Source organism: Alternaria atra (assembly GCF_907166805.1).
Source record: "Alternaria atra isolate CS162 genome assembly, contig: 21, whole genome shotgun sequence".
NCBI lineage: Eukaryota > Fungi > Ascomycota > Dothideomycetes > Pleosporales > Pleosporaceae > Alternaria > Alternaria atra.
The window spans coordinates 628070-651121 of NW_025091319.1; the positions used below are offsets into that span (position 1 = coordinate 628070).

The 23052-nt window shown below is 50.9% G+C and overlaps 7 protein-coding genes across 7 annotated transcripts; 4 read left to right on the forward strand and 3 right to left on the reverse strand.

Annotated features, from left to right (window-relative positions):
* Positions 1-1480: 1480 nt before the first annotated feature.
* On the reverse strand, positions 1481-3021 carry ALTATR162_LOCUS644 (uncharacterized protein; the record flags this gene model as incomplete). The annotated part of the gene is made up of 2 exons (XM_043308238.1): positions 1481-2863; positions 2911-3021. 2 exons carry the CDS (start codon positions 3019-3021, stop codon positions 1481-1483), a joined length of 1494 nt encoding a protein of 497 aa, XP_043164173.1.
* A 1704-nt stretch (positions 3022-4725) lies between these two features.
* On the forward strand, positions 4726-5633 carry ALTATR162_LOCUS645 (uncharacterized protein; the record flags this gene model as incomplete). Its single annotated transcript, XM_043308239.1, has 3 exons — positions 4726-4810; positions 4866-5176; positions 5244-5633. 3 exons carry the CDS (start codon positions 4726-4728, stop codon positions 5631-5633), a joined length of 786 nt encoding a protein of 261 aa, XP_043164174.1.
* Positions 5634-6018: 385 nt separating this feature from the next.
* On the reverse strand, positions 6019-7348 carry ALTATR162_LOCUS646 (uncharacterized protein; the record flags this gene model as incomplete). Its single annotated transcript, XM_043308240.1, has 2 exons — positions 6019-6911; positions 6964-7348. The coding sequence occupies 2 exons, from the start codon at positions 7346-7348 to the stop codon at positions 6019-6021; spliced, it is 1278 nt and encodes a 425-aa protein (XP_043164175.1).
* A 917-nt stretch (positions 7349-8265) lies between these two features.
* Positions 8266-11184, forward strand: ALTATR162_LOCUS647 (uncharacterized protein; the record flags this gene model as incomplete). The annotated part of the gene is made up of 2 exons (XM_043308241.1): positions 8266-8461; positions 8525-11184. The coding sequence occupies 2 exons, from the start codon at positions 8266-8268 to the stop codon at positions 11182-11184; spliced, it is 2856 nt and encodes a 951-aa protein (XP_043164176.1).
* A 507-nt stretch (positions 11185-11691) lies between these two features.
* Positions 11692-17153, reverse strand: ALTATR162_LOCUS648 (uncharacterized protein; the record flags this gene model as incomplete). Its single annotated transcript, XM_043308242.1, has 2 exons — positions 11692-16650; positions 16806-17153. The coding sequence occupies 2 exons, from the start codon at positions 17151-17153 to the stop codon at positions 11692-11694; spliced, it is 5307 nt and encodes a 1768-aa protein (XP_043164177.1).
* A 419-nt stretch (positions 17154-17572) lies between these two features.
* On the forward strand, positions 17573-19571 carry ALTATR162_LOCUS649 (uncharacterized protein; the record flags this gene model as incomplete). Its single annotated transcript, XM_043308243.1, has 2 exons — positions 17573-18961; positions 19008-19571. 2 exons carry the CDS (start codon positions 17573-17575, stop codon positions 19569-19571), a joined length of 1953 nt encoding a protein of 650 aa, XP_043164178.1.
* A 1398-nt stretch (positions 19572-20969) lies between these two features.
* On the forward strand, positions 20970-21673 carry ALTATR162_LOCUS650 (uncharacterized protein; the record flags this gene model as incomplete). Its single annotated transcript, XM_043308244.1, has 3 exons — positions 20970-21018; positions 21068-21414; positions 21479-21673. 3 exons carry the CDS (start codon positions 20970-20972, stop codon positions 21671-21673), a joined length of 591 nt encoding a protein of 196 aa, XP_043164179.1.
* Between the last annotated feature and the right edge of the window lie 1379 nt (positions 21674-23052).

The following is a 23052-nucleotide window of genomic DNA, read 5'->3' on the forward strand; positions in this document are numbered from 1 at the left end:
GACCTGTTAGCCAAACAACACCAAATCTTCGTATCCCACTCGGCTTCGGGATGGTCAAATAATGATTTAGGACTTGCCTGGCTTCAACAGGTCTTCGAACGCTTCACGGCAGCCAAAGCTCGCCGGCAATGGCGCCTTCTGATCCTTGACGGCCACGCCAGCTACCTCACGCCCGATTTTTTGGAGTATTGTGAAGCCAAACGCATCATAGTTATAGTGTACCCACCACATTCTACACACAGTTTGCAGCCGTTAGATGTTGTGCTCTTTTCGCCGCTTTCGAAGCACTACACCGAGGAGCTTACCCAACGCCTCCAGCGGACCCAAGGCATCTCGAGGATCACCAAACGCGACTTCTACAGCAAATTTTGGCCGGCCTAGAGCTCTACAATGACTCACGATCTCATATTGAAGAGTTTTTAAGCTACAGGCGTATGGCCGATGGACGCTGACCCGGTACTTCAACGCTTCAACAACCAACCACAACAACAAGATAACGAGCTAGGAATTGGGGAGCAAGGCGACGGCGATACCTGGCCTTAACTGCGCAAAAATTTTGACGCTGCGGTGGCTGACAAGGCCAAATTTGAAGCCAAACGGCTGTCCCAAGGCCTACACTCGCTGCAGGTCAACAACGAGCTTCTCCGCCTCCAAAACGCGGAGCTACGCGCTGAACTTAACCTCATAAGATCCCGACTGTCTAAATTAACAACACTAACTACTCAAGAGGGCGACGATTAGCACGGCGGAGCTGTATTCTACAGTCCCAGGAAGCTTGCCATCCTCCGCGCGCGCAAGGCCGCAGAACTGGACGAAGCCGCGGAGCTACAACTCTAAAAAGCTCGCGATAGAGAGAGAAAAGCAGCAGAAGCAGCTGAGAAAAAGCGCTCTTAAGAAGCTGCAAAGGTGGCTCGACAACAAGCCAAAATTGCTAAGGATGCGGAGCAGTTACGGCAGCGTGAGGAGAAAGCTGCCGAACGGGCACTCAAAAAGCAGCAACAACAAGCTGCAACCGCTCAAAAAAGTCGCGATACAGCAAATAAGCGTAAGCGAGAAGCCTTACACAAACCCGCAAAAAAACCGACAAAGCGTCGTCGTGTTGTTGCTCCATCAAGTCGGGTGGTTGCCAGTCCGCCTCGGGCGCCCTCCCCACCCAGATTTGGCTTGCGAGAGCGCCAACTTAAGACGCCAGCGAGATACAAGTAGTGCAAACGCTTTAGTAGCGTCAATATATCAATACACCAAAAAATCTCACGATAATAGCTATTGTGGGTGGCTCTATAACCTCATCTTTTTTGTCGTCTGATCTTGTTGGGGTGGCTCGTTGACTGAACTGGCTCGTTGGGTGCGCACGGACTGTAGCGCCAGGAGTCAGCTCCGCCTCCTTCACTCCTACGCACCACGAGTTTGGCAGCCTAGCCGCTGCACTTCAATCATTTCGAAACGTATGCGTATTTTTATAACTAGAGTAGTTCCCATGCTACACCCGATCGAACCAGATGAGGCCGCCCTTGACATCTGTTTCCAGCCCAACACCTATCGCCATTACTTGCCCACCCTCTGTCCGGATTTCGCCTCGGATTGTACTGTATAGTCTGCCTTCCCAAATGCCGTGCATCTCTACAGTGAAATTATTGCCAGTCAGATGTTCAAAAGCAAGCACGTACGGGAAGCATCGATCGCTGCAATCCGCCATTACCTTCCCATCCTTCAACTCAAGCACCAGTCCCTTATACCCAATATTGTGATAACCTCCAACCATCTTCTCCAAGGCAATACCGAGCGGCTCCACACTCTCCACTTTCGTCCACTCAGGCTTCTCCGCATCCTCCGCATCGTCCATAGTTTGGAAATTCTTGAAGAACACACCCCAGTCCACGCGATCCTCCTTCCGCACACCGATAACATCGTCGAGCAACGTGAACTTCAGAATATCACTGACATAAGTTGCGCTGCTTGAGTTTCCGAAGATCACAAGTCCCCAGTCGAGTTTAGGCATGAAACATACCATGGCTCTAAATCCGGGTACTGAGCCGTAATGTCCGATCAATGTGTATCCACGATAACTTGTGAGGGATAGGCCTAGGGTGTAGAGCTCTTCACTTTTGAAGGGTATCGACCATTTCTCGTCGCCAAGTAGGTCGAAGCTGCGAGGTGTTGCGAGTGCTTTGTGACTAGCTTCGGAGAGAATGGGGTCACGTTTGATAAGAGCGCGGATCCATTTCGCGTAATCGCTTGCACTGCTGAAGACACAGCCTGCGCCGTGACCCTCTGGCGCCGGAGGATAATGAGGCAGTGCAACATAAGACTCGGATTCGCTATTCCAGTGGTATGACGTTGTTCTGCGATCCATTTCGCTGTTGGCTTCGATGTCAGGGACGTCGTGGAATGTGTTGGTCATGCCGAGGGGTTTCCAGAGCTTTGTCCTTATGAATTCGGTATAAGACATGCCACTGACAGTCTCAACAAGATGCACGGTGACGCTGAACATGATATTGCTGTAAATATGTTCGGTGCGAAGGGGCTTGACGAACTCGAGATTGCGTAGATTACGTGTCATGGATTTTGCATTGTCTGGATGTTTCGCCCGGACGCTGAAGTACGATTCATCGTGGGTAGCAATACCACTGCGATGGCTTAGGATGTCTTCAATCGTGACCTGCTCCGTGAGGTATTGGTCAGGAAGAACGAAGTCATCTGGAAGGATTTTCGAAACAGGTGTTGTCCATTGTATCTCTGAGTAGTTCTCATCGTCTACAAGAAGGGCGACAGCTCCTGCGGTGGTACTTTTGGAAGTGCTTGCCAAATCGAAGAGAGTATCTGGAGTAGTCTTGATGTCGGGTAGTTTTGAGTAACCATACGCCTGAGAAGGATGAGCGAGGTTCGCTAGTTTTAGGTGAGCCTGCTTACCTTCGAGTATATCTCGTCACCCTGGACAATGGCAAGTGAAAGACCTGGTACGTGGAATTCTTTTATCTTCTCTAGCACAGATTTTTCGGACTCGGGACTCATGTAAGCCATGATGTGAAGGGGTTTTCAGATGTGATGTTATGATAGATAATCGCTCTAGATATAAGTGTAGTTGTACATACTCCCTATGTATCTAGGTATTGATGCTGTGTTAGCCTGTATCCTCCTGACACGCTCCACCATACCTAGGCACGTACCTGAAGTCATAGTGACTCATTTACAGCCATCTCAAAGCGAAACTACATATGGGATGGCTCGACGTCTCATAGCGTGTACGTGGCCGGGAAAGAAAGGCGTCCAGAGTGTGGCTGAGTCAGTTCCACCAAGTCGCTACAAAATTAGACCAATCAGAGCTGTTATTCAACGAGTCTCAAAACACGGGCTAGAGGGTTTCGCGCGACTAGTAGTACAATCAGCACATCGGGAGTTTAACAATCTAGCCCCGCTATCGAGGCGGTCCATCAATATTCCGCACACGCGCACTGCTCACGACCTACCGCGACAAACTTGCATCGAACAATCCTTAGAACATGACTTACTGCGTTTCTGTCCTATGCTCCAGATGCTCAGTAATCCACTCCCATTGCCTATGGAGAGATAACCGTCTGTCCCGTACATCTCACTAAATCAAGAATGTAGGCCAACTGTAAGCCCAGGGTACCTTGCATGGGCACGTGGATTATCCAGCGACCAATCAGCCCACTACTCTATGAATATAAGCTTAGATCACAGACCTCTCGGTGATGAAGCAGAATACACACAATCTACTTACACCAACATTACGCATATGCGTGTACCGCGCCCGCTCCACCGGACTCGGCTCAAACCTCAAGGTTTTCAAGTTCAAAAGTTTTAAAATTCTTTCACGTATCTAAGAATACCACTGATATATAGCGTTGAGCAAGAACGGATGGACCGGCAGCGTGGCGCCCTCCCCCCCGCGTCAAACTCCCTGTGCGCATCGCCTAGTCGTCGCGTTATTTTCGTGAGATTTCCCTGTTCTTGCATATCCATACGACATCTGCTCCTCCAATGTATTTTGCCAATGTGGGGTTTGCTATGGCCATGCGTCCTCCGCCTTTCACGAGTGACAGATGCACGATAACCAGTTAATGCGCGCTGTTAGTTAGTGCACCTGCATCACAAAAATAGGCTACGCAGATCTGAGGCTAGAGGGTCACACCTAACAGTGCTGTGTTGTCAACATGTACTGAATCTTCTAAGCAACCATTCGCCAAGATCATGTAAACACACTTGGGTGTTGTGTCGCCCGGAAGCTGTTCACTGATCCTCTAGAGCCGGACTTCTTTGTGGCATTGATACAGTTTACTTGCGTGCACGATGTGATGAGGATAAATCTCGTCGTAGACGAGGGAGATAACTCATAGCTCAATGGCCAGCTAACTGCAATAACTCCGTGGAGTTTCTAATGGCTCGGGGTCAATACAGATACCAGAATCTAAATGCTCATTGATCTTTTGAATGCGAGAAAGGTGGTTGAAGAAAGTGGCACTTACTTTCCCTTTCTTTACGATCGGCTGATCAAGCCGATACATATTCACTTCCAGGGGTTTAGAGCCTATACGTGAGCATTCCGCTTCCTTTCCTCAAACGACCTTTCGGCCGCAGGAGCGCCAGTTCAAAACACTTTTCAAGGATCTCATCGAGCCGACTCAACTTGAATTTCAACCAGTTTTCCAATACTAACCTGTTGTTTCTTATACGCGGGCAAAACGACTTCTATACACCCTGACCATGCTTCACACCATCTCGAGCCAGCAGACTTATGCGGTTATCGTTGAGGTTCACTGTCCGACGAAAGATCTCACTATTCAAGACTGTACGTGCTCACTGAGTAAACCCGAAAGAAAGCAAACACTAAACTGGCAACATAGTCTTAATTACTCCTTCCGCTGCACATAAAGACATCGTCGAGAGCATCAGAGTCCGGTTCAAAGACGATTTTAACGTCGATCTGGAAGGTATTTGGCCCTGCGATATAAACGGCGAGCCAATCCGCACCAGTGAACCTGGTGAACTGATCGACGGTATCGAGATTGACGGTGACCCGGTTTACAACTTTGAAAACGTTCAAAATGGTGAGCGTATCATAGTACGAGTTCGTAGGGATGAGCTGATTACTCCCGAGATAAAGCATGAGACAATGTTGTATCTGGGGAACGACATGGGACGAGATATCTTCCAGGTACGTCAACGCAGTTACGATGACCTTCTTCCCTTCCATTATCTCCGCCCTGATACTGAATTTCTAGGCCATGAGCCGTCAAGACAGTCGTAATCACGTCCGAGTGTTGCGTCGCTCGGAAGCTGTCCAACGCAAGAACATCATTCGCCTTACCTCACCTTACACGAAAGTCGCTTCGGAATTGGCCAAAGCTCGCTACCCCATCTCGCTATCAACCCGGATCATCGAGGAGAACTGGAAGATAGCTCAGGTGAACCCTCTCGACCGAAATTGCCTGGGTGCGTTGGCGATCCTCAGCCAGGCGACATGTGGTCAGCCGTGGGTGGTCGAGCATCTTCTGATGGCGGAGCTTCTGAGTAGATCGACGGGTGAGCGGAAGTTGCAAGAGAGCAATGTTCTGACGGTCATCGAGATTCTGTACAGGGAAGCGAACGCTATCTTATCGACGTGGGAGTAAGTTGATAAGTCTTCTGCTCCAACACCATCATGTCTTTTGTCACTAGTCCCGGCCTTAGCTGCTTGTGAGAGTAAACGAGTGAAGCTACTAGTGATGTAGACGAGGCTACTACCGCTATCTCGGCATCCGAGAAGACGCCCAAGAGCCTTCGCGTCGAGGAAACAAGGACAGAAAAGCACAGCGGGAGGTAACGGAAGACATGATCGAGTTTTGAGAGAACCAGGATATTCTTTGATAGTGGAGACTCTGTATCATGGCATAGGTCAAGCTTGAGCTTTCATTTTCGGGATTGTAGTGCAGTCGCAACTCTGGGTTCGTTCTCAACGGCTCAGCGATGGAGTAAGCACAGGTCAGTAGATATAATGAGCAGAGGTTAAGTTGTCGACTACTTTTCTAGAGGAGGAATCATCTTGAGATCTGCAAACTCTCCAAGTACCTCTTTGATGGCGTCGTTCGAGTCCACAAACCCATGCCATCCCATCTTCCGTGCCTTGTTCATTGTAAGATCCAGGGGAGTGCCCATCATTCCATCTGTGAAGCCAAAGATACGATCAACATCCATATCTTGCAGCTTGTCCACCTTCAGACCATGCTTAGAGATTATCTCCTCCCATGCCTTCTGCACCTTCTCTTGTTTTGCCCAGTCAGTCAGCGTAAAGCGAATGCGATGTGTTGCCGGTGGTCCGAAGCCTCGTGGAGGCGGATCGTGCTTTGAGGTGGTGACCGTGTATGCGCTATCGTCCAGACTGGGATGCTCATATCCAATGTCATACCACCCTGCGTACTTCGGCCAGAAATTGCCCAACGTGAAGGTCGTACCGTCCATCGTGTTGAACTTTTCGTTCTTCGCCCCGTCGTTCAGCACAGCCCATTGCTCCATATAAGCGTTCATCTTGCTGCTAGACATGCATATGTTGGCTTCCCATGCTTGAAGGTCAGCCGGAAACTCAAGCTTTTCACCTAGATGTTTCTGCACGCTCGCATAGACGCCTAGCGGAAAGACCATGTTCATGGCTGCATCCGGAACAGCACCGAGAATTCCTGATGGCATGCATATGTTCCAGTCGATACCCTGTTTCTTGCAGAAAGCCCAAAGAAAGTCTTCCTGTGGGTAGTAAAAATTGGGTTCGAGAGTGACGCGTGGTGCGGTTTCTTCCTGAGGGGTTGCTGTCGGGCCAAGGTGAACACCGTAATTCTTTGCGCCGGTCTGGAGCATGATGCGCTTTGGCTTGACATTGGCTATCGGGAGAGCTTCACAGAAGTTCTTAAGGAGTGCCGCTGCAGTATATCAGCCTCGTAACCTTGCCGTTATTGAGCGATCAGCACGTACTGTTCACCTTGCACATCTCCTCGGCATCGCTCCACAAGCCGCCACCTTCTTTTGGCTTGACTTGAACGTACGAGTAGAAGAAGACGTAGTCGGCCTTGACACCCTTCTCCTTCAGCACCTTTGCGATCTCTTGAGGGTCTTGTAGAAAGTCTAGTGGGATATGCTCGGCGTTCTTCGGTAACCCATCCGGGATCGCAGGTGGCCGCCTTGACAGGCAATAGATCTTGCTCCATCGCTCTGGATCTTCGGCCAATACACGGAGCATGTAGTTACCAGAAATACCATTCGCCCCGGTTATGATAGCCGTGAGCCCTTTCAGCGAGGATGGGTACACAGGTAGGCCATGGAAGATGCCTTTGCTTTCAACTAGCTGTTGATTGGACATGTTTGACGATAGGGAGTATTTGTGAATGTACAAAGGATGAAGAATAGGATTATAGATCACCAGATAGCCATATAAATGCTTTACTAACGCTGCAAGTCTGACGAATTGGTGTTCAGTTGTACAACCTCGGATCATGACGTACTGCGGGGAAGGGCGAAGGGGGCGATCTCAACATGACAGCGTACAGCTCAGCGGGTCAACCGACCCGCAGTTGCCAGTAAAGAAATTAGGTCAACGCGTTGAAGTGCCGTACATGTCACGGATTGTACAGATGGGTTCTCAGCTGCATCGGAAGGGCTTAACAAGATCGAAACAGCGCATCAAGTCGCACCACCACAACAATCTGCATCCAGCCTGAGAACTGAGATAAAAGGGGGCGCATACTGGAGTGCTGGGGTGATGACAGTGTGTAGAATTGCACATATCCTAGATGAAATCATGATTGTAGTGGGGGGTTGGGAAAGAAAGCAGGAGCGTCCAGTAGCGAGCCCATTTTTAGCGCGGCGCTAAGCAGGCGCCCATTGCCACGACTGCGACGCGACATTACAACACTTGACTTTCGACTATCGGCAATTTAATATTGATACCTTTTAGACCCCTTTAAATAGTCTAGTCCATGGAAACAAATCTCCCACGTAGGCCGTGCTATTTAATATTTTAACTACTTCAGGTTGCATCCATTTGTGTTCGAAAACCAGCACGCAGTGACACCGAAGGCAGCTCCCCTTTTGTCCGCCGTCCTCGCATTGCGCTGAAGTCGTCCACTATATCAGCAAGTGTCAACATAACATCTCTATCTGGAAGTTTCGTTCAATCCAGGATCGAAACCGGATCCAGCGCGCTTAGCTTTGGAGAAGACGCATCTCCAGCTATCCTGGCTGTTGCGCTAGAGATACTCGTATCTCATGCCCAGTACCATGTCCCAGACGCAACACCGATCGCACGTGGCTTCAGGTGTGAACGGAGATCATACCGACCATGGAAAAATGACGAAGAACGACCTCGCAAAACTTGTAGCCGTACCTAACATTGCGCCAAGGCAGCCATCTGGACCGGGGCACTGGATTTCGCCAGCAACGGGACTACAAACCTCTCAAGAGACAGGAAATCAAGGTATATCAGGATCTTCCAGAAACAATGATGCCTCTGAGAGTGATTCAGCTGACATTCTATGAGAGTATGATGTCTATGCGACACCTTTTGTCCCCCCTACTCTACGATCGATCAATACTGAGATGGCGGCCATTGTATCAACAAGACCAAGACATCGGATCGATTTCGAACAGTATTTGCAGACCTTCATCGGAACAAGCTTCCTACCTACACCACACGCGGAGGTCAAAGAAGAAAAGGCCGGATCAGCAACAGATTCCCTTACATCGCTTAATGAGTCTACATATTTTCAACACTTTGCTACAGTGGCCGCCATCGAGTGTGCGGCGAAAGAAGTAGAGAACGAAAGATATGCGATGTATCGAGTCAAACTCTGGCAATCACCTCCAACCGGGGACCTATGGAGTTTGTTGGTGCCAGGACTAAGGGAAGATAGTCCACACGTTGAGATGGGCGACGTGCTACAGATACGTCAATTGTGTGTTGACGGAAGAGGAGCTATGATGCCCATACCGATGTATGTGGACGACTACCAATTCGGATACAACGGACATCCTCCAGTCACCTTCAGGTCCTGGACGGGCATACAGCACGACGCTGCAGTGTTTGGTATCAGTCGTGCGCAAGAAACAGTCTACATCAAAGCGGATGGCCTCGGCATGCCGGACTGTAGAATGCCGCCAATGCCCATGTTCGCTAACGTTATCTTTCCACTCAAATTCGATATCATCAAGAGCCAGCGAAGAGCTTTGATGTATATCAGCTCTGAACTTAAGCAAACCAGCCTATGTCAATTTCCAGGTGAACCTGTGCCTTCGAGCCGTATGCTGAACCACTTTGGCGAATCGCCTGGTGCCAAGTATGCAACGCCCGAAATAGAAGGCACAAAGACCAAACCTCACGATTTCTATAACGATTGGAGCCGCCGAATACTGTTTTCTGAAGAGGTGCATGGAGCACGTCAAACCACACTGCGCAACGTTCCACGTCGCAAGCTATTCGACAGCGCCATTAACTATGAGCAAGCCCATGCCGTCAACGATATATGTAATAACGCATATGGAAATCTTCCATACTTGATCAGTGGACCACCGGGCACAGGCAAGACGAAGACGCTAGTTGAAGCAGTAATGCAGCTACTAGAAACCACGGACGTTGCGCACCTGCTTGTATGTGCTCCATCAGAGGCTGCCGCAGATACACTCGCTTTGCGACTCAAGAGCTATCTTACAAGAACGCAGCTTTTTCGTCTCAACCGACCGGGAAGAGCCGACAACGAAGTACCAAAGGAGTTGTTACAGTACTGCCATATCGAGAATGACATGTTTTATCTACCGCCGTTCCGAGAGCTCATGGCTTTCAACGTCGTGGTAACGTCATGTCAAGACGCCGCAATTCTGGCAGAAGCAAGAATGACCAACAACGATCTCTGGACCATGCAGAAAACAATGTTATCAGCGTTCAATCCGGAAGAGAAGACACCTAACCCGCCCTTGCACTGGACAGCTTTGCTCATAGATGAAGCAGCTCAGGCTACCGAACTGGACGTTTTGCCTGCCATTAGTATTATATGTCCACCTTCGTTGTACCCGAAATCATCGCCTCAACCACGCTTTGTTATGGCAGGAGACGAGAACCAACTCGGCCCCCGAACAGCATCTCGCGACATCCGAGTAACCATGTCCCTGTTCGCCCGCCTTTTCAAGCGATCACTATACGAAGGCCACCCTCTCTCACGGTCAAAGATAAAGCCGTCATCTGGCCCACCGGTTCTCAAACAATCCATGTTGCCTATCACATACCCGCCATTCACATTGTTGGTGCGAAACTACCGTTCCCATCCCGCTATCCTTAGCGTGCCAAGTGCTCTCTTTTACAACGACACCTTGATCCCCGAGGCTGCGATACCTAATACACCACTCCAACAGTTTAATCTCTGGCGCGGTCGTAAGTGGCCTGTTCTATTCATCCCACATGCAGGACCTGATGAGAATGAATACGACGGCGGCAGCTGGTACAATGTCTACGAAGCGCGCATCGCCTGCAATATTGCAAAAACCCTCGTCGTCTCCTCTTCCGTAGAACAGACGGATGTCTGCATCATGTCACCATTCGCCGCACAAGTCAAACGCCTCCGTTCGCTGATACGTTCCTCTGAATATGGCAACGGCGCAGGTCTGTGGAACGTCAACATTGGTCCCTTGGAAGCATTCCAGGGTCTCGAGAAACGTGTCGTGATACTATGTACGACACGCACGAGGAAGACGTTTGTCGCCAAAGACAACAAGATGGGTATGGGTATTATTGGAGGGAAGAGGAAGATGAACGTTGCCCTCACGCGAGCAAAAGAAGCATTGTTTGTGATAGGCAATCCCGAAGTATTGGAGCTAGACGAACATTGGCGTCAGTGGATGGCGTTTTGCTCGAGGAATGGGTTGGTTAGTGACGACAAGGGCGTTTGGACAGGAAGTAAAGAAGAACCGGACGAGTCGAAAATTGGTGTGCTTGAGAGGGCACTCATAGCGAAAGAAGAGCAAGGCAAAACCAATGGCAAGGTTCTAGGTCCTGCTCATGACACGAACGCAGACTATGATGCCTGGGTAGAAAGCCTGAGGGAGACGCTTGAAGAAGAAGGAGGGGAGGAGGAGAATAAAACACAGGAAGCGGCTGCCTCGGATCCACACGAAGGACGATGTTTACGGCTTGAATCATCAACCTACTGACCCTGAAGGAGCGAGGAGACAAGCGGAGGTCTTGGGCCAGGCGTCTTGGGCCAGGCGTATGACATCTATTGGTAACTTCATTGTAGCTAGCACCAACCCAATTTAGTAGAACACAAATAGAAAGTGTTAGATACGGAACTCAGTTTCTCTGAGTTGCACTTTCGTGTCGGAAAAGGTATCCTGCAGGTCAATACTTGTGGTCTTCTGCGAGCAGTGTGATAAGGAGTACAGCGAACACCTCCCAGGTACACTTGAAGTATCAAGTATAACGTAGAAAAGGCAAGCGGCTTCGTGAATACTTCATTGCATTGTATGAACGATTCTACGACGTTCATTACGGGGTATCAATATTCCTACTACAAATACTCCAAGATAGCTTAATGCATAGCCCTTGATGAGACGCCAGATAGTGTGCAGTTCCAAAACGCCTTTTCCTGTAATCTTTCCAACGGAAGTTACCAATGAAGAAACCAGTATTCCACTCCATCCCAGAGACTTGTCATGCACCTAGTTGTGGCCTTGGAACAAACAGCCCTTCAAAGCGCTTTCCACTTGCTGATCGTCAAAACTCTGGCTCTCCATCTGCTGAACCATCTGCTGTTGTGCGAACGTGCGTTGCTGACCTTGAATAACGCTACCCACGCTATCTGGGGCGACTCCCAACCCTTGAGGCATATACAAAACGTACGGGCGAGGTAGGTCGTCTGATGAACCGCCAGTTGGGGTGCCGACACCGGTACCGTTCATGCCATTCACAGTTCCATTTGTAGCGTCGGGCGGCCGTGTATATGCGCCCTTCGGAGGACGACCGATATCAGTATATGTAGGCAGAGGAACAGGCTGACCATTAGCCTTAGCCGCCTTCTCTCTGTCCTTCTTCTTCTGCTGCACCAGTGCACCCTTGACGCCGCGAAGGTACTTTATCGCCGCATCGACTAGCTCTTTCTTCTCTGGCGAGTTCTTGAGTGCCTGGAGCATCTCTCTGACCTGTGTTTCGGACTTGATATGAGGGCATGTACGTGAGTGGCCGTAGTGCGCTAGACCGCAGAGACCGCAGTGCTCAGCGCCTGCCGCCCTGAGCTCACAGGCACCCGAAGGATGATTCTTGTGGCAAGCAGCGCAGATACGGATGCCAAAAGAGCCGTAGGTTGGTTCTAGAGGGTTACGGATAGGTATGGTGACACGCTCGAAAGGTTTGACTGTCGCTTCGTTAGTCTTTGGTGCGTTTGGCGCTGGTTCTGGTGGACATGTAGAGAGATCGATGAAGGCGGATGGTGCACGGTAAGGCGATGCTTGATCGGAAGAAGCGTTCGGCTGAACCTGGCTGGCGCCATTGGAATGCGTTCCGAGCTGAAGCCGGACTCTCGTGCTACTTGTTGATGGCGTAACCTTCACAGGCTTCGGCGGTGACCTGGCCGCCCTCGCGCCACCCTCCTTAGGCGTAGTCTGAATAGGAAAAGTGACAGTGGGAAATTTTGACAGACTCGATGAAACTTTAGACACACCTGCGCCATTCTGCTGGTACAGCGAAGAGTTGGCAATGTTTGTAGTACTGCGACGGCGACCGTTACCGAGTTCCTTGGCGACATCAACGTTGTCTTGGATTAGCTCAGGCTCGCTTTCGTCTTCAGACTCGGCATGGAAGTCCGTATCACTTCCAGACCCTGTCTTGTTCTTGCGCTTCTTGCTCGGCTTCTTAATCGATGAAGGCGGGGCGGCGGTGTCCTCGAAATGATCTACTGCTGCGACAGACGCAACATCAGCATCCCTTTTCTCCGTAGCATAATCGATAGCCTGTGTAATGTTACTAATTGTACTCATCAGAAGCGAGGGGTTACGGACTGCTTTGGCCCGGCGTCCCCGACCCATAGCCTCTGCTTTTGCAAACGCTTCGGCCGCTGCGGCGGCTTGTCGTTCCTTCAAGATCTTATCCCAAACACCTGGATCTGGAGCAGTCTCTTCATCCGCAATATCGAAGTCATCTTGCAGTCCGCCCTTTTCATTAACCCAGATTCGGGCAAAGCCGAATTGAGATTCTGCAGAGTCATCGTCACCAGTTGGGGTATTCTCGATCTGGCTACGGTCGAGCAGTTTGTCGATGGAGGCATCATCGTACCGAATGTCATGATCTGCGCCGTCGTCCTTGAATAGCTCTGCAGCACCATACTTGAGTATCGACTCAACATCCTCGTCCTCGGGATCTTCTCTGTCCAGGTCCTGAACGACGACTTTGTCGAGAGCCATCTTCTTCTTGCCCATTTGCATGATCTTTTCTTCCACTGAGGCTCGCGTCGCCAGCTGAAGACACAGCACCTTCTTCTTCTGACCGATACGATGAGCCCTAGCAATGGCTTGAAGATCTTGATGAGGATTCCAGTCCGGGTCTAGGATGATGACGGTGTCTGCAGTCGCAAGATTGATACCAACACCACCAGCGCGAGTGGAGAGGAGGAAGGCAAACAGGGGCGAGTCAGGTGCATTGAACTGGTCAATACGCTTCTGTTTCTCAAGGGAGCCCATTGTGCCGTCTAGACGTTGATACGGGAGCTGCATGCCGTCTAAGAAGTCCTCGATGATGCTAAGCATGTCGAGAAACTGGCTGAAAATGAGTACGCGGTGACCACGTTCTTGAAGCTTCGGGAGTAGAGTCTCGAGAAGAGTGAGCTTTGCAGAAGCCTCGACAAGATTGCGATGAGAGACTGCGGCTATGTCACTTCGCTCTTCGATTCCGCGGCTGTAGACGAATGGATGGCAAAGACACTTGCGTAGTTGCATAAGAATGTTGCTCAAGTTCGCGCGCTCCTGCTGCTTTAGTTGCTTGTCGGAGGTGAAGAGAGCCTTCAGAAGCTCGGGGCTCTTTGACAAGATTGACTTGTAGACTTGCTTCTGTAGATGGCTCGTGGAGATGGGTAGAATAATTTGACCAAGAGGTGGAAGAAAGGTCAGCACCTTGGCCTTGGTACGTCGTAGAATGAAAGGTCGGATCTGGTCATGTAACTCTCTAATATTCTCAGCCGTCATCTCAGCGTATTGTTCCTCAAGCTGCTCAGCATTGATCGTGTCGTCCAGGAAATGCAACAGATTGAAGAGCTCCCTAGCGTTATTCTGCAGCGGCGTACCAGTCAACAGGAGTCGGAATGGCGCGCGAACTGCTGTAAGGGCTTTGTATAACTGGCTCTTATCGTTCTTCAGACGCTGGCCTTCATCGACGACAAGACCGGCCCAACTAACACCTTTGAAGAATCTCTTGCAGTTGTCGTCGGCTGCCGCGTCGTATGACGTTACAACGATGTGACATCGCAGGTCTTTCGTGTTCTCGGGGTACATCTCGTACTTGTAGGCCATGTCGCGAGCCTTGGCAGAACCGAAGTAGGCCACCACACGGAGGGATGGCGCCCACTGCTTGATCTCCCTCCGCCAGTTGGCGCAGGTTGAATTGGGCACCACAATCAGGAACGGAAAGCAATTGTGCTCCTGGATGAGGGTTGCCATAAAGGCGATGACTTGGATCGTCTTCCCCAGACCCATCTCGTCTGCGAGGATGGCGTTCTTCTGGTCGTACCACTTGTAGTAAAGCCAATTCAGACCCTCCAGTTGATACTTCATCAACTCACCACCAACGAGGTTGTCGGGTTGCTTCCCCCGCTCAAGCTTAGCGAATGGCGTACTGCGGGCCTTTTCAATGCGTCCTTTGAGAGGGCCCTGCTTGGGAATCTTAACGTAACGGCCGGCAACCCAGTCGTTGTAAGCAGTGACAAAGTCTAACCACCTATCACCATCTTCTGGAGTAGGCACACTCTCCCATACAGTATCTTCGTAGCCCAGACCTTTGTACTTGATGAGCGCCTTGTCAACCTCTTTGATGCGAGCTTTGTCAATCTCTTCGCTACGTACTTCAACATAGCTCGTGTACTTGATATCAAGGACGATGTCGATGCGCAGGTACTCTTCGGGAATGGCATCTTCAGTTCGCATCTTCGGTCCGTCTTCGCGCTTGAAGAAAGCCTTGCGCTGAACGCCAGCTGTTACGCCCCAGGTCCAGGCTCCTGAATGCCATGCTGCTCGGAAGTAAGACTCGTTCTCCCACTTGATCAAGTACTGCTTGTCGTCTTCGCAAACTAATTCGCACGGAGTACCTAGTCGATAAGTCTCGACATCAGACGGGCGCCAGGCGATGATGCCGCCGACCTTTTGATCAGTGGTCTCATCGCACTCTTTGCAGAGCCATTTACCAGAGTACTCACGGAACCGCTCATCTGCCATCTCTTCGTCGTCTCGATTGATATCCATAGCGTACTGTGAGTTGGGTGGTAGATGATGATAATGCCAGGCGCGAGAGCACTTTGTGCAGCGAAACAAGACATTGTTATGGTTGTTGATAAGCTCAGAAGGGACGTTGACGACTGGATCATAGCCATCGTTCTCTTCGCGCTCCTTCATCTCCTGCTGTGTGGTCTTGCGACGTCTGAAGGGCCGGCATGAAGCCCCCGAAACCGCGCAGTCCTGACACTTGGACAGATCAGGAGCAGTAGCATCTTTCTTCTTGTAGAAGCCAATGCACCTCTTGCATTGCAGAACGAACTCTTCGTCACCAATCTTAGTGACTAGATGGTCACGAGTGGAGCGATTACCCAAGCAGTTCTTGTGGTATGCCAGAGAGCAGCCTTGACAATATACCAGAGGCGCAACATTGGGGCCGTCGAAGCAGACTTCGCAACCTTCAGCGTGACGCGCACGGAAAGGGTCGCTTCGAGGGAGCTTCGGAAAGACCTCGCGCATAACGGAGACTTTCTGGGCGACAACTTTGGGGGCGGAATCTGATCGGTAGACATCATTCATACCCGCTTCTTGCATGTTGTTAGTAGCACGCGTTGCTCGATCGGATTGCCTGACGCCCGCTCGGGGAATCTTCTCAGGCTTCGCAGCACGTAAAGGCCGTCCCTTGCGCTTGCGACCTGGTAGGATATCTGAACGGAGGATGTCCGAAGCACTGGAGTCTTCTGTACCATCGTCTTCTTCGTCATCTTCGTCCTCCTCGTCATCATTTCCGCTTGCTCGCATAGGCTGTCTTGTGGAACGCCGGGTGGGCTGTTGTATGCCTTTGCGTGGCCTACCCCTCCGCTTCCTGCCGACGTCTTCGGAGTCTTCATCGCTTATAAAAAGTGCGGTAAGACCATTGTTCCCTGAGCGGCCTCTTGATGGCCGTCCTCGACGACTTCCGCGCCTCAATCCTTGTGTGCGACCACTGCGACGTTTGCGTGAATCGGAGGCAAGCTCGTCTTGGTCGTCGTCTTCAGAGGAGGATATATGGATAGTTGATATGTCCACAAAATCTTCGGTATCCGCCTTGGTGGTTCGGTTGCGAAGCCTCATATCGCCGTCGTCGTCGCTGGAATCGTCATCTGGTTGGAATGATTGCAGTGCCTCCGGACCACCATAGATATCGAGGAGCTCTTCGAAACTTAACTATGGATATTTAGTAAGATTTCGGAAGTGGAAGTGTAGCGAAGGGAGAACCCAAGCCACCTGTTATATAGTAGTACCAGTCGTGCCTGCCGCTCCAGCTACCTTTACCAGTGATAAGAGGGACAGCTCTGAACCCCAAGAATATTGTCACTCACCTGCTTGACGCGATCTCCGAATAGCTTGACCTCATATACCATATCACCCTTCCTTCCAGAAATCTCCCGAACGATCCTCTCCACCTCATCTTTCGGTTCGTAGTATATGTACTCTGTCTTTTTTAGCTTCTTCCGTGGTATACGAACACACAGTGCCCTTCGCTTGCGGGGTGGGGTTTCGGTATGAAGAGTGCTGAGATTCTCGTCGAAGTCGCCTTGTAGCGACATAGTAGCCGGGGAAGAGGACGCAGCCTTGGCGGGTGCTAGTGGGGGAGCACTCGATTTGCGTCCAGCGGGCTTCTTTTCAAATGCCGCCATAAGTGCTGCGCTATCCTTGTCACTGTTCATGATTGCGGCTTGCTATGCGCGACAAAATATCTAAAAAAAAGGCTCCTTCTGCGAAGAAGCGACAGGTAGTTTGAAGCGACAGGTAGTTTAAGTCGACAGCAGTGAGTAGGCAAACTTCATGAAAGCATACGGAAGCGGTTTACGTAGTAGTCTCCTAGTATCCTTAATGAGCGTAGTATCGGCGCGACGGACGAAGGATGGTGGGTGGAAAATGAGAGTGTGTGGGCGCGATGCCGTACCCTTGGTTGTCGTCGCGTCTCGGTGAATGACGATAGCGCCCGAACGCCAAACGCGTGACTTCGCGTCCTGCGCTAATTCTTAGTGCGAACGCCTGGCTTGGCAATCAGGAACTTTTTGTCGCATCGCTTTTGCGGTGATTGCAGGGTCAAAATCTCAACCACGTCCGAATTGATCTTGTTATGGTTTATTCTTGCCTGACTAGTAGCACGCTACTGCGGTCACATCCCTTGGTCTTTCCTCGCACATTCCTTCGCTACAAATCCCTCACTGCCGCCATCGAGAGTGGCAGGCGGGGCGGACCAGACCGACCCTTCAGACCGCGGACTCGAGCCGGCCACAACGATGAGGGTGATAGACCGGTGAAGACACGTCGCGAGGCAAGGTTCGAAAAGTTCGGTCCTCCTCGTGACGATGCACAACCAAGTTTCAGTGAAAGATCGCATGTAACGCCTCGCAGTAGCAGGTTCGGACGCATTGGGCCACCACGACCCCGCGATGACGATGCGCCGAGTAGGTTCAAGGAGGAAGAGCAAAGTAGCGGTCCTGAGGAAGGGCGGCGCCTAAACGACTCTGAGAGACGCCAGCAGAGGCGCCAGCAGAGACACAATGGAGAATTCCAAGAGCGCCTGCACAAGGCTTACAGCCATGGCAAAAGCGGAATAGCACGCCGGTCTCCAGATGCACTCACTAAAACGGGAGATTTGAGACGGGATCGGCCACAAAGAGAAAGCAGATTCCTGTCCTCTGATCGAGGATTAGCATCGCGGGAGCAGGGTAGTGATGAGAGACCACGTCGTCGGTGGACAGATGATCGCAGTTTTGCACCAAGAGACAGACCAGAGAAGACATTCGAAAGGGGTGACAATGCACCTTCTTATACACCACGTCCCCGCGACACAGCAGACGAAGACGCACGTGAGTCGCGATTTTCTACGAGATCAGGTGCCAGACGAGAGGATGTTTCAACTTCTTATACTCAGCGGACTCGCGACTCAGGAGATGATCGACCACGATTTACCCATAGACCAGATTCAAAAGGTGCTAGGAGAGAGGGATACGGGCGGGAGTCGTCTGATGCTAGATCTGGAACAAGAGGCGAGACGGAGGCGCAGAAGACTTCAGTTCGTGGACCGGAATCGCTTCCCTACACCACCGCTGCCTCAGAGTTTATATACGGGCATGGCAGCGTCGTATCTGCGATCAAGGCGAACCGACGCAAATTCTACAACCTGTATGTGCATTCACGAGGTGCGGGCAGAGATGGCCTCATGTCTCGTATCAGAGCCAACAAGCTCTTCTCAATCACACACGAAGTCGGGGACGAGTACATGCGTGCTTTGGACAAAGCAAGCAGTGGCCGACCACACAATGGTGTGATACTTGAGGCATCGCCTCTGCCTGTTCCTCCTATTACTGAGCTGAAGACGGCATCGATCGAAGACGAGAGCTTCAGCGTCGCACTCGACAGCCAAAGTGCAGAAGACGTGCTCGTCAATGGCAAGCAAGAGCTATACTCTTACAAGTCCGGAGGATGGAGACATCCGCTGATCCTCTACGTTGACGGCGTGGTAAGTAAGAAACACGATTGCCAAAGTATTCGGCTAATGACAACAGCTCGACGAAGGCAATCTTGGGGCTATTGCTCGCTCAGCCTATGTTCTCGGTGCAGATGCCATCATCACGCCGACTCACCACACTGCAAACTGGAGTCACATCGCGGTCAAGGCTTCTGCCGGCGCCGCTGAAGCCATTCCGCTCTTCAAAGTTGGAGATTCGAACGAATTTCTCAAGAAGAGCGCAAGCGCAGGTTGGTGCATTTACGCGAGCGACGCCGTTCCGTCTACGTCGTCAATCGCCTCATCAACTGTTGGGTCTATGGAAGCCGGAGCCAACAAAGTTGTTTACAGCATCTCGCAGACTAGAAAACGACTTCCCGCCGACCACAGCCCTGTTGCAGAGCACCCCACAATTCTCATGATGGGCTCAGAGGGCACTGGGTTGAAGGCCAGCTTGGTCAATCTTGCGCGTTACAAAGTCGGTATCCCTCATGGACGCGAGTTCAACGAGGTTGGTGTCGACAGTTTAAATGTCAGCGTTGCAGCGTCGATACTTTGCTACGAGATGCTGCAGAAACCAAAGACACAGCCTGAGCGCGAACCCGAGAACGTTGTCTTCTAGACGCCCATGGACTTGAGGGGTTTGTTCTCTATACTATATGTATGACTCCATACATGTCCATGGGAAGGCGGATAGCGTGAACTTTGCTCGAATTCTTTGAGTTATAGACGCGCCAGCCTTAGGTTGGCGGGCCGTCCAATTGCCGTTAGCGACGTGCGTCGTTATCAATTCGCTCTCCCTTCCATGTGAGACATGCGCCATCCAGCACTAATCGTCCAATTACAGCCGCAGGCCAATATCTAACTGCTGCAGCTGCAGTGCGGAGTGCATCCACTAGGTTGTTGCCGGCTTCCATGCCCAGCGCCTCTTATCACCTCTGGGGTGCGTCTGGCCCAGCGACAGTAGCTTCATAGCAACATCAGTCTTGAACTTTGGAGCGGTGAGCAAGACTAGTACGGGCTTTGTTGTAGTTGTGCGTGGTTTAAACCACAATCTACCATCCAAGTAACATTTTTGCCCCACGTGTTTGCATGTTGGTGCTGATCGGTGGGTGTGGCTGGTGTGCGTGACCATAGCCTTATCAGTGTATGCAAATCGCACTCGGTAGATCCGTCGACTTGTGACATGCAGAAATTTGATATTCAAGATTCAGGTTCTGAGATTCGAGACTGTACAAACTTGACAAAGGTGTAGCTTTCAGGGAAGTAATAGAGCCTAGGATCATGCCAGGTCTATCACGACATGATCGGCGATCGGAAGGCGGCGCAAAGCACCACATGGGAATTTGACACCGCTTTTCTGAAATGTGATACAGAGTTTGCGCCTACACACCCAACAATCACGACATGGTCGTGTGTTGGAGGAGGATTTGCGATATCATGTATAAACACCAACTGAGCAGGTGCAAACATGTCAAGGCTACCAAAACCCACAAGGCGGCATGCGCTATAGGTTGGTAGAGATGTTTTCCTTGCGGTGGAAGGGTGCTAAAAGCGCGTACGCGTGGGGAAAGGCGTCCGAGCTCACCCTTGTCGTCATTGAGTGCACACACCTTGTCATACCACGATCCTTCCCCTCCTAGCGCGACTTGAGACGGGAGAGCAGCGTTTTTCACCCTCCATCATCACATCATGGTGTCTATCTCTGACCGACTGTAGCCCCGGTTGAATCCGCTCTCCCCACCCTCCTCACATACTGTCACCTGTCAACTCTTTCCCAACTACACCAGAGAGTAGTAAGGATCGCTGTTTGTTCGCTCGGTGGCGCCTCCGCAGACAACGCCCTGCAACCCTTCGTACCGCCGCCTAGAGCCTCTTGCCTGCACGCTGCACGCCTCATACCTAATCGCGCATCCCATCGTATCAAAACCCCGCAACTCCTCCCATTGCGCCACCGACAAGAGACCCGGGGCTCCTCCTCACCTCCCAGAGACATCACAAGTCTGTTGATACACCCACCATGACGCGAAGAATTGTATATGGCGTGGGGCTCATCCTCACCTTGGCCTGTAAGAGATGACAGTGTTTGTGTATTGTCAGCAGAGACTGATTGAGCAGGCACCATCATGACCATCGCCAGTATCTCCATGCCGCGATGGGTCAGCTACAGTCCCAACGGCGAGCGCGAATACTCGTACGGCCTACACAGCCGCTGCTCTGCCGTCACTGGCACCTGCGTTCCCTTCCCCAGGATGAGCGACTGCACAAAGGACCCGTCCTTCTGCAACATGTGGAGGACAGTTGGCTTCCTGACATCCTTCGGCGTCGTCGTCGAGCTATGCGCCATCGTGTCCTTCGTCGTCATCATGTCTGGCGGGGTGCAGCGCAGGGCCGCAGGCTGGCAGGTGGGCGTTGGCGTACTCTCCTTCAGCGCTATTGTCCAGTGCGCGGGCATGGCCATAGTAGTACGTTCTCCCTGCGTGCTGCAGGGTCCTCCCAGCAGAAGCAAAGCAATGCTAACACGCCTAGGCATTCCTCTTCGACCACGACGACCGCTTCTGGAAGGGCTGGCACCTTGACCTCTCATGGTCTCTCTGCACCGCAAGCTGGACCATCCTCTTCCTAACCTCGGTCGGCATCGCCATCTCCGCCTTCTACCTCCCCGTCGAAGGCGACTACGAGCTCATTCCCGAAGAATACTACGGTCCGCCAGACGATCGGTGAGCGCACACCACTTAGCTTATAATTTGCACACATGTATAAATATGTTGTGCTAGAAGAATCGTTTTAATTTTGGGTGTTAGGCTTCTTTCGCGCATCTCGGCATGGGACAACGGTTTCAAGGGCCCGGACTCGGGCATGCAATATAGCTACCAGCGCGATCAGGATAGCATGAGCGATGTTGTTAGTATTGCTGCGAGCAGTATTGCGCCTAGTCATAGAAGGGAAAGCGACGTTAGGAAGTAGGACGGTCGACGCGATTTCGAACCAAAGGGATACGATGATCTCACGATTATAACATAATATGGATGTTGGTTGGTTGGGCTTTAGGGGCGGGGAGGCATATTGTTCCATCACTTTGGCGCTAGGCTGTCTGTATTTGCGCACTTTTGCGAGCATGTTTTTGTCCCTCTTGCTCTTGGTTCTTGCGTCTTTTTTTTTCTCGGTCTACGATACCCCCTGCCATCCACCGGTGGTTGGGCATATATCTTCTCAGTTAGTTCGGTGCAAAACTTCATAACTCGCAATTGAATTATTGTTCCACTCTTATCAATTTTGTATCTGTTCAAGACATACTATCCGTTCGATAGTTGATTTGAGGGTGTCGAAAGCTTTGTCGACTTCGTCCAGTCTTTTTAGATTTCTATGACGGCTCTCTGTAACCTTTTCACGCAATAGAGCGCAAAGTATTGGAGCATCGACTTCCTAGGTGCAACTAACATTTGAGCTCAAGAACTTGATGGAAGACTTACGGAAACACAGTTTAGGAGATGCTCTAAATTAACTGTCCATGGGCGGAAACCCACCAAGCCACTCGTCAATGCCCCTTCCCAGTCATCGTAATACTTCCTGGCAAAGGTGTAAGCCTGTCCATCATCGACGAGCTTCTTTCCGCTTTGTTGGAGGTGACGAGCCCAGTTTAAACACGCGTACTGTAACTCCGCAAAGTGAAACGTCTTCTCAGCCTCACCACGGTGCGTTGTTAATGTGAAGGCTGTATTTCTGCTCAGTAACATAAGCTTCAGTGATACGATCTCTGCACCAAACTTTGATCTGATGTCTGTATCATTCTTTAATTTAGGGTTCCTCTCGATCTCTTCCATGAGTTCATGAAGGCGTGTGATCCTTGATATTAACTCATCATGCCTTTTTGATGATTGTTCCCTTCTCCGTCTTTCATTCTGTTCGAAAAAGCTCGTCATTAGTGTCATGCACCGTGACGCTAAGGCAGTATGGATTTGTGCTTCGTCTACCCAGAAATTGGCATCGGTACATCGACTTTTGTCGAGCAAAAAGTCGCGTAACGAAGGATGATGAAGGCGGAGTGGTCGTGTTTCGTCTACCGGTACATTCAGGATAGCATGTAAGTCTTCTACCGTCGA